This window comes from Staurois parvus, unplaced genomic scaffold (assembly GCF_062004578.1).
Source record: "Staurois parvus isolate SC_StPar_1 unplaced genomic scaffold, SC_StPar_1.0 ptg000525l, whole genome shotgun sequence".
Lineage (NCBI taxonomy): Eukaryota > Metazoa > Chordata > Amphibia > Anura > Ranidae > Staurois > Staurois parvus.
Genome location: NW_028318321.1, coordinates 882325 through 897696, shown reverse-complemented (window position 1 = coordinate 897696; position 15372 = coordinate 882325). Strand labels below are relative to the sequence as shown.

Genomic DNA, 15372 nt, shown 5'->3' with positions numbered 1-15372 from the left:
TTGTCACTTAAATGATATATTGCTCACAAAAGCCATGGGTATATGTGGAATTACACCCCAAAATACATTCTGCTACTTCTACTGAGTATGGGGATACCACATGTGAGACTTTTTGGGAGCCCAGCCACATACAGGAGCCTGAAATCCAATGACCACTTTGAAAGCCTGAAGGTGCGAAACTTCTTCATTTCACTTCCTCACTACCTATCACAGTTTCGGAGGCCCTGAAATGCCAGGATAGCACCAAAACCCCACAAGTGACCCCTTTTTGGAAAGTAGACATCCCAAGGAATTTAAAAAGGGGCATGGTAGGTATTTTGCAGATCTCATTTTTTTCTCACAAGGTTTTGAAATATAAAAAAAGAAAATATGTTTTTGTTTTTCTTTCTTCATTTTCCAAAAACTTGTGGCAACAAACAAGATCTGCAAAATACTCACCATGCTTCTTATCAAATTCCTTAGGGTGCCTAATTTCCAAAAATGGGTCATTTGGGGGGGTTTAGTGCTATTCTGGCATTCCAGGGCCTCCGAAACTGTGATAGGTAGTCTGGAAGTATAATAGGGAAATAAAGCCCTTTGAAAGCCTGAAGGTGCTTATTGGATTTTGGGGTCCTGTGCTTGGCTAGACTGACAAAACATCTCACATGTGGTACCCCCATACTTAGGAGAAGTAGCAGAATGTATTTTGGGGAGTAACCACATATGCCACATATACCTATGGCATGTTTGAGCAATAAATTTATTTAAATTACAATTTTGTGTTAAAACAAAAATTGTAATTTTTCCAAAAACTTGTGGTAAAAAACTAAATTCTTCTATTGCTTCAACGTGCCTCTCAGCAAATAGTTTGGGGTGTCTACTTTCCAAAAAGGGGTCATTTTGGGGGGTGGGGGCATTTTATGCCCAGCATTAGAAGTTTATGCCACACATCACTCACTCTTCTAACAGCCTGAAGACCAAGCCTTTTCTGACACTTTTTGTTCACATTAAAAAAATCAGTATTTTTGCTAGGAAATTAATTTGAACCCCCAAACAAAATATTTTTTAGAGCGGACACCCTAGTGAATAAAATGGTGGGTGCTGCAATTTTTTTATCTCACAACAATTTTTCAAATGCAATTTTTTTGAAATACACTTTTTTTTTTTTTTTTTTTTTTTTTTTTTATTTTAATGCACAAAAACACAATATATTGGCCAATTATTTGGTAAGATCTAAAAGATGATGCTATGCTAAGTAAATAGATACCAAACATGACATGCTTTAAAATTGTGCATGCCCCGTGCAATGGTGACAAACTGCATACATTTTTAATATCTATAGGCAACGCTTTAAAAGCCTTTACAAGCTACCATTTTAGATTTACAGAGGAGGTCTAGAGCTAGAATTACTGCCCTTGATCTGACGATACCTCACATGCATGGTGCAACCGCTGTCCATACTGGCACAGGGTCAATGCTCACGATCGCAGGTGCGCGGGGGGGGGGGTGAGGGTACTTTTTTTTTTTTTTTTTTTTTTTTTTTAAACTGCGGATGAAAAATCTCATCCAACAGTGCTGCCCACACTGATTTATGTATATTCTGAGAGCAAGTTCCTGTTGCTGTCAGAATAAACAGGTCAGTGCTGCAGCTGAAAGCATTCCTGCAAACAGCAAAGGTTAACAATAAAACAGTAAAAGTAGAACAATAACAAAAAAAACCTACCGTATTTTTTGCCATATAAGACGCACCTGACCATAAGACGCACCTAGGTTTTAGAGGCAGAAAACAGGAAAAAAAATTCTGAACTAATGGACTGCAGACACAGTACAGGAGATGACCAGAGACTGCGGACAGCACAGGGATGACCAGAGACTGCGGACAGCACAGGGATGACCAGAGACTGCGGACAGTACAGATGACTGCTGACCTTTGGGGAGGTGGGGAGCGGGTACCTGAATTTGACAGGTACCCGATCTTACCTGTTCCTCGATCCAGCCGCGCGCTGTCTTCCCGGCTTCTGTAATGGCGCTCGGCATGACAGCCGGGTGCCCAGTGCGCATGAGCGAGAAGCACTTGCGCTTTGTGATTGGTCCGGCGGCTTCTGGGATCTGTCATGTGTCCCAGGTACCACCTTACCATTCACAAAAAGCACCGCTTCTTGCGCATGCGCACTTGGCACCCGGCTGTCATGCCCAGTGCCCACACTACAGAAGCCGGGAAGACAGCACGCCGCTGGATAGATGAACAGGTAAGGTCCCGCTGCAGAACTGAGCGGCCGGCCCGGTATTCTGACACGGCCGCGGTGGAAATATCGGACCGGCCGCTCCATATTCGCCTTATAAGACGCACTGACATTTCCCCCCCAGTTTTGGGGAAGAAAAAGTGCGTCTTATACAGCGAAAAATATGGTATATCTAATCTTAGTTTTTAAAAAAAAAAATATTTTTTGGGGGATTTGTACTTGCTTTTTTTTTTTTTTTTTTTCAAACTTTTAACATGTTAAAAACAGATGGTAGGGTCTCTCCAAATGCAATAGTCAGTTTCCTGACTACCTAACATCTTTCGAGACCCTGTGTAACTGTGCCCTGCTGTACCCTATACTAATAGTCCACTAGTGTATGGTAGAGGCAGAAGCAGTTCTTGAGGCAGAGGCCAGGTTGGCCAGGACAGGAGGGACAACAAAAGCGGCGGTCATGCCTAATTCCATGTCTGCTACAGACACAACATCTTTTTTGGGGTTTTCTTTGGGTTGGGGTACCAGGAATGGCATCAGGAAAATGCCTCTCATGCAGCCGGCTAACTGCATCTGGGTTGGGGGTTTGGGGCATAGCACCTTCTGGATACAAAAGGGCCCTGATGATCTCAAACTGGAGTTTTAGAAAGGATCCACTATGTCCAGTTGCTTTGTAAAGAACAAAAGCATTTATATATAGCCAATTGAAATAAATAAACAGACATTTTTTTATACTAGCATCTGGCTTTTCGGGAAACTAAGTACGGCTTCATCATCTGGTCGTTGAAGTCCACCCCTCCCATGTTAAGGTTGTAGTAGTGGACACAGAGGGGCTTCTCAACAACACCAGCTGCCGTGGCAATTTTAGATGGTCGCATCTGCGTGAATGGAAGACAGGACGAAAACATCCCGTTTGTCCTTCCACTTCACTGTGAGCAATTCCTTTCTCAAGCAGGCTTTTTCCCCCTTTCTAAGATGGGTATTTACAAGCCATTGGGGGAAGCCCCGGCGATTAGTGCCACATGCGCAAATTCCAAGATTGAACAAATGTTTAAATCCGAAACTTACACGTATAGCCTGTTGCTCTCTCACAGGTCTTATACACCTTGACCCCATATCTGGCACGCTTGCTGGGGATATACTGTTTGAATGCAAGGCGGCCAGAAAAATGAATGAGGGATTAATCGATGCAGATGTTTTGATGGGGAGTATACACATCTGCAAATTTTTGGTTAAAGTGATTTATGAGGGGGGCCGAATTTTGTGGAGCAGGTCAAATTCAGGGTTACCCCGAGGACGGCTGAGTGTGTTGTCGTTGAAGTGCATTAAACATATTATATTCTCATATCTATGCCTGGCCATGGCAGCAGAGAACACAGACATGTGAAGAAGCGGGTCTGTGGACCAATACAACCACAATTGATTTTTTTTTATTAATGCCCATGTTGAGGGTTAGGCCCAAAAAAAGTTTAAATTCGGAAACCGTAATGGGTTTCCATGCGAATGGTCTGGCAAGGTTTGAATTTGGGTTGGTGGCAATAAATTGTCGTGCATATAAATTGCTTTGATCCACAATCAATGCATAAAGATCTGTGAAAAATAGCAAAAAAAAATCAAGGGGAGTAAAATTCGCTGTTTCCACCTTAATTCCGGGTTGGGCAGTGAATGGGGGAAGTAAGTGTGCTTCAGAATTTGTGGGCTGCCAATTGGGATTTGCAAGCACATCCAGAAGGATACTAGGGGCTCTACAGGCCTGAGTGCAAATTCTTTGTGGCCGCGGGACACTACTTGTGCTGCACTTATGGGACTCGCCACGTCACCAAGTGATACTGCAGTGCTGGTATGTATAAGACCAGGACGTACTAGGCCGCTGCTGCTCGCCAGTTCACCAAAAGGTAGCGTGGCACTAGTACTGCTGCATTTGAGAGTCGTCCTGTGTTTGTGCCACCTCAGCAACCTGGAAATGGGTTCAGGTACGCCTGATCTTAGCAGGGACCTCTTCTCCGTCATCTGAGCTAACTGTCAGGGTGCCGCTGCTGTCTACAGGTTCGTATTCTGAGCCTGATTCTGTCAGGGAGTCTTCCCCTTCGCTCTCACCTGACATGCTCAGAATCCTGTAGGCCTCTTCACTAGAGTACCTTTGCTTGGACATTTTGGCCACTAAATGTATAGGTATTGTAACGGGGTTAGCTCGGTAGCGGGTGTGTGTGACCCCCTGGATGGGTGCACAACACAAAAAGATAGGCACAGCACAACAACAGTGGAGGTGAAAACAAACAGGTGCAATTTATTTACAATATTTACAGAAAAATGGTAAACCAAAAAGAAACATCAAAATAAATCCTGGCCAACTTGGCTGCTTACTGCAACAACAGCTTTCCCTAGATACCCACTAGGTAGAGCCTGCTGCTATACCTAGTTGCTAATACTTGGAGGCTAGCCACACAGGCTTTGGTCTCTCTGCACACAGATAAGATGTCAGCTCCCCAGTCAGTTCAGACACAGATCTGGTTCCAGGTTGGAGCCACTCCCTAAGCACTCTGGGAAGTTTTATACAGGTCTTAATGAGCCCACTACCTTCAGCTGGGCTCATTACCTCAGTGCTGAAGGACTTAGCATTTCCCTCTAGTGGGACAAATCCCCATAAAGCCTGAACCTCGGACAAATGTATCGTCCATCCAGGACGCAACCAGGTGATTTCACCTGCCTACTGTCACAGTACCTAGTGCGACTCACGGGAAAAAGAGCACCTGGCTTTCAGGGACTGCTTGAACCGCTACAAAAAATTTACCCACAAGTGCTAACCGAGATCAGGCCTGATTCTGTGAACACTGCGGTTTTGCGGTTTTGTGTGTAATGTATCAAGTAACAGTTATCTACTGACACTGCACTTGCTGGAGGAGAAGGTGGGGGCGTAGGGGCTAAACGCAGGTGCTGGCAGGTGTCGGGGTTGATCCCGCTAACGCTGCGTTTTTATAGGTACAGGTATAGCGCTGATCTGATCAAAGATATTGATCCAATCAGACACTATACTAGCAATGGAGGTTTAGCGTGCAAGTGAGTGTTCCTGGCAATCAAGGGGTTAAATTTGATTACTGGTGACAATCTGACGCTATCTGGGAGGGGCACTAACTGACGCCTTACCCTATCTGAAGTCGCCGGTGACACTAATACAGTGATCGGCAAAATCTGTACACTGTACTAATGCCACTGGTGACAGGGCAGTGAAGGGGTTGAATGGGGGTGTGGGGGGCGATCAAGGGGTTAAATGGGATTACTGGTGTACTAGCGGGCAATCTGACGCTATCTTGGAGGGGAGCTAACTGGCGCTAACATTATCGGAAGTCGCCAGTGACACTAATACAGTGATCAGTAAAAATCTGCGCACTGTAAACAATGACACTGGTGACAGGGCAGTGAAGGGGTTAACTGGGGGGGCGATCAATAGGTTAAATGGGATTACTGGTTTACTAGTGGGCAAACTGGCGCTATCTGGGAGGGGCGCTAACACTATCAGAAGATGCCAGCGATACTAATACAGTGATCAGTAAAAATCTGTTCACTGTAATCAATGACACTGGTGACAGGGCAGTGAAGGGGTTAACTGGGGGGGCGATCAGAGGGTTAAACATGACCTAGGTGTAACTGTAGGTATGTGTTGTTTTACTCACGATTTGTATGTCGTCTCTCTCTGGGACGGAATGTGCCCAGGCAGAGAAGAGTTACATCATATCCTGTCCTGTGTAACTGTCAACATAGGACAGGGACCGATCATCTGATTTCAGCAGGACATCACTGGCTGAAATCGAATGATTGATCCCTCGGGGATCGAATGGTGACACCCGCGGGTCGGCAGGGGCGTGAGTGCGCCCCCTGCCTGCGAAAACCTCGGGCGCGCGGATCACGTTTTAAAACATGGTTTTGCCCAGCAGTGCCACCTTTTTGTGGATGTTTTTCCACAGTGGCTGGACAGCAACAAGTTAATAAATATTACAATCTGTGCTTTACTGATAATTGCTAGTGATCTGTTGAGACTAAATATAATTAACAATATTACCACTTTGTTTATATAAAAGGTTTATGGGATAGTAGTCTTCGTCAATTAACATTTTAGATGAGCGGTAATTAATACTAAAGACTAGAAGTAGTGTTTTTTTTTCCTCTTCTCCTTTTTTCTCTCCCTTTTTTTTCTTTTTTTTTTTTCCTGATCACAAAGCACTGATGTACAGAGTGCAGTGGCCTGTAGAAATCAATCATATTTCAGTTTACTGTAGTGAGATCAGGGGAAAATGTTATCACTTATCAGGCTTTGCGTGTGTGTCCCCACCCTTGCACAGCTGCAGGGACTTTCCCTTATATAACCCCTCCCAGCAAGCCTACATTCTTTGCTAATGTTGGAGATGGATGTCTTCTGTCTACTGAGAGATACTTGCCTTCTTTTTCTGGGTTTTTTTTTCTCAAGATTCTTCAGTCAGGTACTTTGCTGCACAATAGCTGCTGTGGCTGTAGCAGCTTTCCAGATTAAATGACTTGGCCTGATCCTTGGGGGACTGTACACGGACCCCACCTGGAAGAACTTGTGGGGCCAGCAAGTGAAACTGCTTCGGCCCTGGATCCTGCATGGACACTGCTATGGCAAGTTGCACAGCACTTATGTCTTTATCTAAACCAGTGTGTTGGTGCTCTAATGCAAAGTAAGTTGTATCACTGCCATAAAAAATGGGACCATGAAGAAAAAATTGCAAAACGATGCTGCGTGGCTCTAGTAGAGTATGGGCAATGACACTCTAAATCAGGGGTGTCAAACTGGCGGCCCCCCAGCTGTTGCAAAACTACAAGTCCCATCATGCCTCTGCCTTCGGGAGTCATGCTTGTAACGGTCACTCTTGCAATGCCTCATGGGACTTGTAGTTTTGGTGACAGCTGGAGGGCTGCTAGTTTGACACCCATGCTCTAAATATTGTGTTAGAGCCAAGGAGCACGAGTACCAACCTTCAAATCGGTACCATATTATATTATTTTTTCACCCTAGTTTGGTGCAAGCCTGTCTTGCAGACTGCTACTGTGCCTGATCAACCTCAATTTTTGTTGTGCCACTGCGCATGCACATAACATTCTGTGGACCTGGATTCTCAGCTCCCAAGAAATGCAGCAGAGCAACCTTGGATGCTTTCTGAGTTCAGCAGCTCCAGTGCTTTGGACAGAAGACTTTGCAATTCCCTGTCATCAGCAGCGAAGGTTGGGAGTACCCCCTTGGGGGACATTTTGTACCGCACATGGCAGATCACATGCAAGAGGTCAGATTGTCTTTATTTATTACAGGTTCTTATATAGTGCCATCAATTTAAGCAGCTATAAGGGAATTCCCGGGAGACGGCTGGTGAATAGACGTGTGCATGTGCACAGAAATGCACGGTGAAGATTGGCGCCAGACGGACTATTTAAGAGGTGCCTCTGCCTGTGTTGAGTACTGACTGGTCTTCAGCTGTTCCCTGTTTCCTGCTCGTTCCTATGTGATTTCCTTGTTGCTGACCCGGCTTGTTCCTGACCTGACTCTGATTTACTCTCCTGCTTGATACTGGTTCCTGACTTCGGCTCTGCTCTTGACTTTGGCTTGTTTATGATTTGGTACCTCGCTGTCCGCCTGTTGATGACTCTGGCTATTCCTATGACATTGCTCCTGTCTCCCATCCCAGCTTCCTGCCTTGCTCTGGTGCACACCTGCCGACCCACCATACCAGCTCTGCATATTACTACTGTGCCTGAATCAGAAGTTCACCAGTCTTCCAAAGTCTCCAACTGCAAGAGCTGCAAACATCTGCTGGTGCTCTTGTCCCCCTGGTCCCTAGACACCCTCTGTTCCACTTCCAGTGGGGTCAGGGCTAGTGACACAAGTGAGGTTAACCTCGTCATTTCAGTCTCCAATCAGGTATGCTACAGCAGCTCTTTAACCACTTGCCTACCAGGCACTTATACCCCCTTATTTACCAGGCCAATTTTCAGCTTTCAGCGCTGCCGCACTTTGACAATTGCGCGGTCATGCAACATTGTACCCATATGAAATTTTGATAATTTTTTTCTCACAAATAGAGCTTTCTTTTGGTGGTATTTAATCGCCACTGGGCGCTTTACTTTTTGCGCTATAAATAAAAAAAAGTGCAAAAAATTTGAAAAAAAAAAAAAGGTTTCTTTGTTTCTATTATAAAATTTTTCAAACAGGTATTTTTTCTCCTTCACTGATGTGCGTTGATGAGGCAGCACTGATGGGCACTGATAGGCGGCACTGATGGGCACTGATAGGCGGCACTGATGGGCACTGATAGGCGGCACTGATGGGCACTGATAGGCGGCACTGATGGGCACTGATAGGCGGCACTGATGGGCACTGATAGGCGGCACTGATGGGCACTGATAGGCAGTACTAATGAGGTGGCACGGATAGGCGGCACTGATATGCAGCACTGATAGGTGGCACTGATAGGTGACACTGATGGGTACTGATAGACGGCACTGACTGGCATCACCCCTGGGCACTGACTGGCGGCACTGACTGGCACAACCCCTGGGCACTGACTGGGGGCACTGACTGGCAGCACTGGTGGGTGGGCACAGGTGGGTGGCACTTCTGGGCACAGGTGGGTGCACTGCTGGGCACAGGTGGGTGATCTGCTGGGCACAGGTGGGCGGAGCTAGTGGGCGCACTGCTGGGCACAGGTGGGCGGAACTTGCGGGTGGCACTGCTGGGCACCGATCATCAGGGCACTGATCATCAGTGCCCTGATGATCGGTGCCGATCCCCGCTCTGACAACTGCCGTTTCTCGGCAGTACTTTCCTCACGATCTGACAGCGTGAGGAAAGTGCAGCCGAGAACCGGCACTTGCATTTCCCTGTGATCAGCGTGTCATTGGACACCGCTGATCACGTGGTAAAAGGCCGCTGTGATTGGCCTTTTACCACATCACGTGATCAGCTGTGTCCGTAGGACACAGCGATCATGGAGATCGCCGGTGCGCGCCCCCTGGGGCGCGCAGGAGAGCGCGTTCTGGGAGGACGTCATATGACGTCCACACAGAACTGGCTGGCCGCAGTGCAGCTGTCATTCGGCTATCTGCGGTCGGCAACTAGTTAAACACATACATTTCATATGTATATTACATTCACAACATTCCCTCCCCTCAAAGAGCTTACACATCTAAGATCCAAAACTTACATACATACACTAGAGCTAATTTAGAAAGGAGCCAATTGCTCTGGAAACACACGCAGGCACAGGGAGAACATCCAAACTGCAGGCTTCATTGGTTCACATGTGGCTAACTGCTATGGGAGGTGATAGTCTCTCCCAAAGTGCCCTAGTACCCTCCTGTTCTGACAACTGCCCCAGTCTGATTTCCTAGTTTTCTTTGGGAACTTTGCTGGCCCTTTTGACTGTACACCCATCCTCCTAACCTTAAAGAGGAATTTTCTGCCATTATGTCTGATTTTATGGGCATGATGTCCTGCTCTCTTGGGTGGGAGGGGCGTAGATTTTGGAGGACCAAAAAAGTTACCTTTTTTCTGTCTGTCTGACTTTGACTTTGCTCTTGAGGCTGATGCACTGCCTGAGGAATTGAATCAAGAAAACACACCTTTTTGGCTGACTTTTCTACAAAACTTAAAGGGTTAGTTGACCTTTTCAGAAAAAAATGCAGAGATCTGGGGATTTGAAACCGCCAATCTTCTCCCCCCTTCTTTCTGCAGGGCCTCTTGGATGGATCAGAGTGATGCTCTGTGCTAGCACTCACCAATCCAAACTGTTCCAATCAATCATGGAATTCGTGCAGAAAGAAGGGGAGAAGAGACCCATGCACTAGCTGGGCACTGACAACTCATTACCCATGGAGGACAATACTTACAACTCCCCACCTATGAAGATAAGTACAGTTCTCCAGCCTGGGCACCGTACAATTGCCCATACCTGCTAAACCTTCCTTGTCTCTCTTGTGGCCAGTCATGTATGGTGTCTGTCCTTACCTTGAAAACCTCTTTTGTGTTTTTTTGCTCAGTGATCTAATAAGGTGCGTTTCCTGCAATTAAATGTATGTGCCTGTGATTGAGCCATTTTCTTACTCTATCAAGACTATTTAACTGTATCAAGACTCTTTAACTGTCCCTGTAAAAGGATAGTTTTGTGTTCCAGAACTGGGTGGGAAGAGAGTTTAGGAGCTCTTTTATGGCCTTCCTTTCTTTGACAGGCTCCACCATGCAACTTGCAGTTACCTCCATGACTGACAGACCCTGACAGTCAGGACTAAATGTTGACTTCTAAACTAGCCAAGTCTGACTTCAAGCCCTCTTCCAATGATAGGGCACCCCACGTGTAAGAGTTGGGGAGTGTAATCTAACAGCCTTTTCAGCCTTCTGGTCACTCAGATGTGTGGGTCCAGAGTGCCACTTCAGGGGCTACAAACTGGATATTCTTATTGCTTTTCAGTTGCTCTCCTCTGAGGATCCCTACCCCATTCCTGAATAAGGAACACTTTCAGAGCTTCTTCATAAACCTGTGCATGCAAAAGAGAGACCTTACATTTTAACAAAGGTGTGTGTGTGTGTGTGTGTGTGTGTGTGTGTGTGTGTGTTAAAAAAAAATATATATATATGTATGTATAAATTTTACTGAAATGCATGCTGTCCAAGCCTACCTGGCCCTATGTGAAAAAGTAATTGCCACCCTTGGCAACAACTGCAGTCAAGCATTTGCCCACTCTTCCTTGCAGAATTAGTTTTTGTTTTTTTTTGTTTGTTTTTTTTTGTTATAGCCTTTCGGAGGTGGACTTGCTGGTGTGCTTTTGTGCTTTGGATCATTGTCCTACTGCATAACCCAAATGCACTGCAGCTTCAGGTCACAAACTGATAGCTGGATATTCTCCCTCAGGATTTCCTGGTAGAGTGCAGAATTAATGGTTCCATCAATTATGGCAAGTCATCCAGGTCCTGAAGCTGCAAAGCATCCGCAGACCATCACACTACCACCACCATGTTTCACTGTTTGTATGATGTTCTTTTTATGAAATGCTGTGTAAGTGCCCGATCACATATATGCGGATTGGATGTGGTATGAACCACATCCAACCAATATCATATGTGAAATAACATTGCTTCCTATGGTGCCTGTTCACATATGTCCGGTGCACTGCCAGTGTGGATTGAAAGAATCATGCCCGATTTGTGAGCAGTGTGGTCTGGCTCAGGTGCTGATTACAGGCGATTCACTTCTATGGGAACCGTTTCTAAACTGCACATGTTATCAGTTGTGCACAGGATAAAATCTTGACCTAAACCGCTCCTGAACTTGATGTAAACCTGGCCTGAACCGCTGGACAACTACTGTATGAATTAGCTGTGAAACCTCAGCTTCACGCTGTACCACACATGTGAATCAGCACCTAGTTTTACACCAGATGTAATGGGATGCACACCTTTCAATCTCATTAATTTTCATCCCTCGCAAAATCGAATGTTAACATTTTGTGATGTTGTCAGGCCAATCAATCGGGGGCTTTCATATGAAATTTTGTGTAGTCACTGATGGCATTATCAAATGATGAATGATCTTGTGTGAACGTTTACATGAAAGTATATCTGTGTATGGCCAGCTTTAATAGAACTATGCAGGAAAACTCTTTGCTGCCAAGCGTGTTTTTGCACACATGTTAAAATGCACATTTTAAGGCCTCAAGATTAGTTAAAACTCCCAAACCTCTGAAAGCAGAAATCCTGGAGAGTAAATGGTGATAGTTGTCTCATGACATGAGTGCAATGGCTTCTCAAACCCATATTTCAGTAAAAAAATATATGAACATTGACTTTAGTGCACACAAGCGCAATATACAGTATTACCTAATCTTTTGGTAAAATATAAAAGATGAGGTTACATTGAATATATGGATACCAAACATGTCAAGCTTTAAAATTGCATGTGTCTCTTAAACCGTGACCAAGTTCAGTACCCAAATTTGTCCTTCGATGATGCCGTAAAAGCCTTTTATGGGTCAGTTTTTAGTGTTAATTGTAAATGAGGCCCTAGAATTATTGCTCATTCTGGTGTGTGCAGTGATCTTCAAATATTATCACAGATGTTGTTGTGCAAAATGTTTGCTTCCATTATTTCTTACTTTTTTTTTTTTTTTATTCTAGTTTATTGGTTGGATTCTAATTGCCGTAGTTGCCTCAGCCGTGTTTTTACTCAAATGTCTGCAACACTGCTGCTCTCCTTTGAGCTTCCACCAAGAGGAGTACTGGGGCCAGTACCGCTCCTGTGAGAAGGAACTCTTCAACCGTACCGCTGAGGTCCACGCAAAAGTCCTTGCTGCCAGTAATGTCAAGCATTTCTTTGGTTTTGTGGCTTTGAATAAAGAAGAGAAGGAAATGGTAACTGAATACCCAGTGGAAGAGGTACAGTCGAGTCCCCAATGGAATGAAATAACTGGAGTATATCTGTATAGGGAAAACAAGGGTTTCCCCTTATATAGCCGTCTTCATAAATGGGCCAAAAAAGTCATTGGGAATGGTACAGATGCAGAATCCAAAGAGATGGCATTACTTGCAGTCTAAGACAATGGACATTTGACTTGCAGCATGCTAGTATCCTCAGGGAATTATGGACTGTCAACTATACTCACAGTGCCTAGAACATTGTACAACCTATGCCTTTTTTTTTTTTTTTTTTTCTTCATATATAGCTTTTCATATTTACTTTTTATGCAGGGAAAACCTCCCTTTTTTTTTTTTTTTTTTTTTATCATTCAGTACAATAAAGACAACACCAAAGCCTTCTGCTATTTTTGATTTGAAGGAAATAAAAAAAAAAAATGTTCAGCCCACTACCTGGCAAACTCTGTGCTCACCCTTCAGATATCCCTATACAGTACTTTTCCAGAGCTGATCACTTTGTATCAAATCATTTTTGCTTTTGCTTGTAATCTGCCAGGTCAGGTATTCACCAATCATTGAAGAATATATTCTCCATTGAATACCTTGCCAAAAAGACTATTCTCAAACCCAATATGGTTTGATACAAAGTAATAGCTTCTCTCTGACATACTAAGATCACATGAAAAAGGAGACTGTAAAAGCGCAGAGAGGGAGCTTGCACAGAGCATCTCCACCAACAAAGAGAAGCTAGGGTTGGGGAGCATTAGATAGACAATATAGGGACTGCAGTTGTATGAATTTGGAAAGGAACACTCATGGAAAGGTACTGTGTTAAAATATTTAGAGGGTGAGCGCTGTAATTGCCAAGTAGTGAACTGAAGTAATTGTATAGGCTCCTGTGTGGCTGATCATTGATATTGTCTGAAATAAAAGAAAATTCAGCTGACTTCCACTCTACTGTTATCTCTGCAGATCTCCGTATGAATGACCCAATGATTGTCCATCCCAACAGCTAGCACTACCCTGCTCCAGTCACTGGGGTTGATTTACTAAAACTGGAGAGTGCAAAATCTGGTGTAGCTTTGCATAGAAACCAATCAGCTTCCAGGTTTTATTGTCAAATCTTAGTTGAACAAGCTGAAGTTAGAAGCTGATTGGCCACCATGCACAGCTGCACCAGATTTCGCACTCTCTAGTTTTACTAAAATGCCACTGTGCATCCATGTCATTAAAAGTGAGTCCTTTCAGGCCTCTTGTGCTCGGACAGTTGTTTACATGAACCACTTACATTAGGTCAATCAAGAAATGCAGAGTAGTAAACCTCATATTAACTGAAAGCTATTGCTAAGAGAAATCTGAGAACATGGCAGCTGGGAGGGGATCTAAGAGGCCAATACTGCTAGATACCAGAGTAGAGATCATTTCAGTGACTTGGCCTACTGCCCTTCAACCAAGCTGCTTCTGTAAGCTCAGTCTAACACATTTCAACTAGCTGCATTTTATTTCAGACAAGCTATTTTGGACAAATATCAGCTTTTCTTTGACTACATGGTAATGACCTTTTGCAACAATCTACAGCTAAAAAGTGAGGGCTGTTCATTCTTGATGTTTCCATCTGTAGGAACAAATGCATCCACTTTTATAATGGGTGGAATGCACTATTTTGTGGTTACATCCTTGTTTTTCAAATTTAAAGGAGAACTCTGTGTCTGCGTCCCCCCATTGTTAAGAATCATTGGTCTAAAAAATGTAAAAACTACACGGAGATGGGCAAAGGTGTAGGGGTCCTTCTTTGGGTGACTAAGTCATCACCTGCATGATGTGGACACTTCTACTGGCTAACCAGTGACACTATCCTCACAGAATCCAGAAGACCTACCGAAGTGATTATGTTACTGCGAGCAGACTGGTGGAGACTGGCCAACATGGGCACCTCCTGCAGTGCTGGATTACAGGTCCCTGGTACCAATGAGGAACATAGACTGCAAAGTTGGGTGAATATAAAACACTCCCATAAAATTTAAAAAATGTATTTCCAGTGATGGGCTTCAGGTTTAATTCTGGCTTTTTGTAGCATTCACATCCTTTTTTTTTTTTTTTTTTTTATTTTTATTTTAGAAACTATTTGGCCACAAGCAGCAGTTCTTTCAGATCCTGCATGTGTGGTTTTTAAAATTGAGCACACGTGCCTTTTCAAATTATCTTGCATCCGTGTATGATCTTATATTGAGCAGGATTGAAATCTAAGTGTTTGACGTATGTGTAACATTTGAAAAGATCATTTCTATTTTAGCAGTTTGCCATGTCTGGGAAAGCATTTCAACTGGGCTGTTGAGCCATGTCATTTTAAAAAAGTGGTTTCTGTAAAAATGTAAGATTTATTTTGTTTTTTTTGTTTTGTTTTACTTCTTAGGAAATGTATATGTAACACAAATATGTGTATGGATACTATTAACATTTTTCCTATTAAATATTTTGTATTTTCAGAAAACATGTTTGCTTTCAGTTTTTTGTGGTTTTTTTTTTTTTTTTTTTGTGTAGTTTGTTTTTTTTCCTTCTCTTTTGTGACCCTTTTGCTGCAACTATATATCCAGGGTAGAATTCTTATAATGAATGTCGATCTATTAGTTTTCCATAGATTGGGGGGTTCAAACCTCATTGGGTTTTTACTGATAGCTGAAGCTGGGCTGCTACAGATAGGGAGTGATAGGAACTCTTCAACGGCAGCACAGAAAGGCTCATACC

The 15372-nt window shown here is 43.9% G+C and overlaps 1 protein-coding gene across 2 annotated transcripts in view; it reads left to right on the top strand.

Annotated features, from left to right (window-relative positions):
- The window catches only part of CALHM2 (calcium homeostasis modulator family member 2), a 33542-nt gene extending 18424 nt beyond the window's left edge, over positions 1-15118 (top strand). For both annotated transcript variants that reach the window (XM_089690252.1, XM_089690253.1), the window contains one exon: positions 12391-15118. In XM_089690252.1, the coding sequence (XP_089546378.1) occupies positions 12391-12807 (417 nt within the window). In that variant the 3' untranslated portion in view covers positions 12808-15118. The remainder of the gene's footprint in view (positions 1-12390) is intronic.
- The last annotated feature ends 254 nt before the right edge of the window (positions 15119-15372 follow it).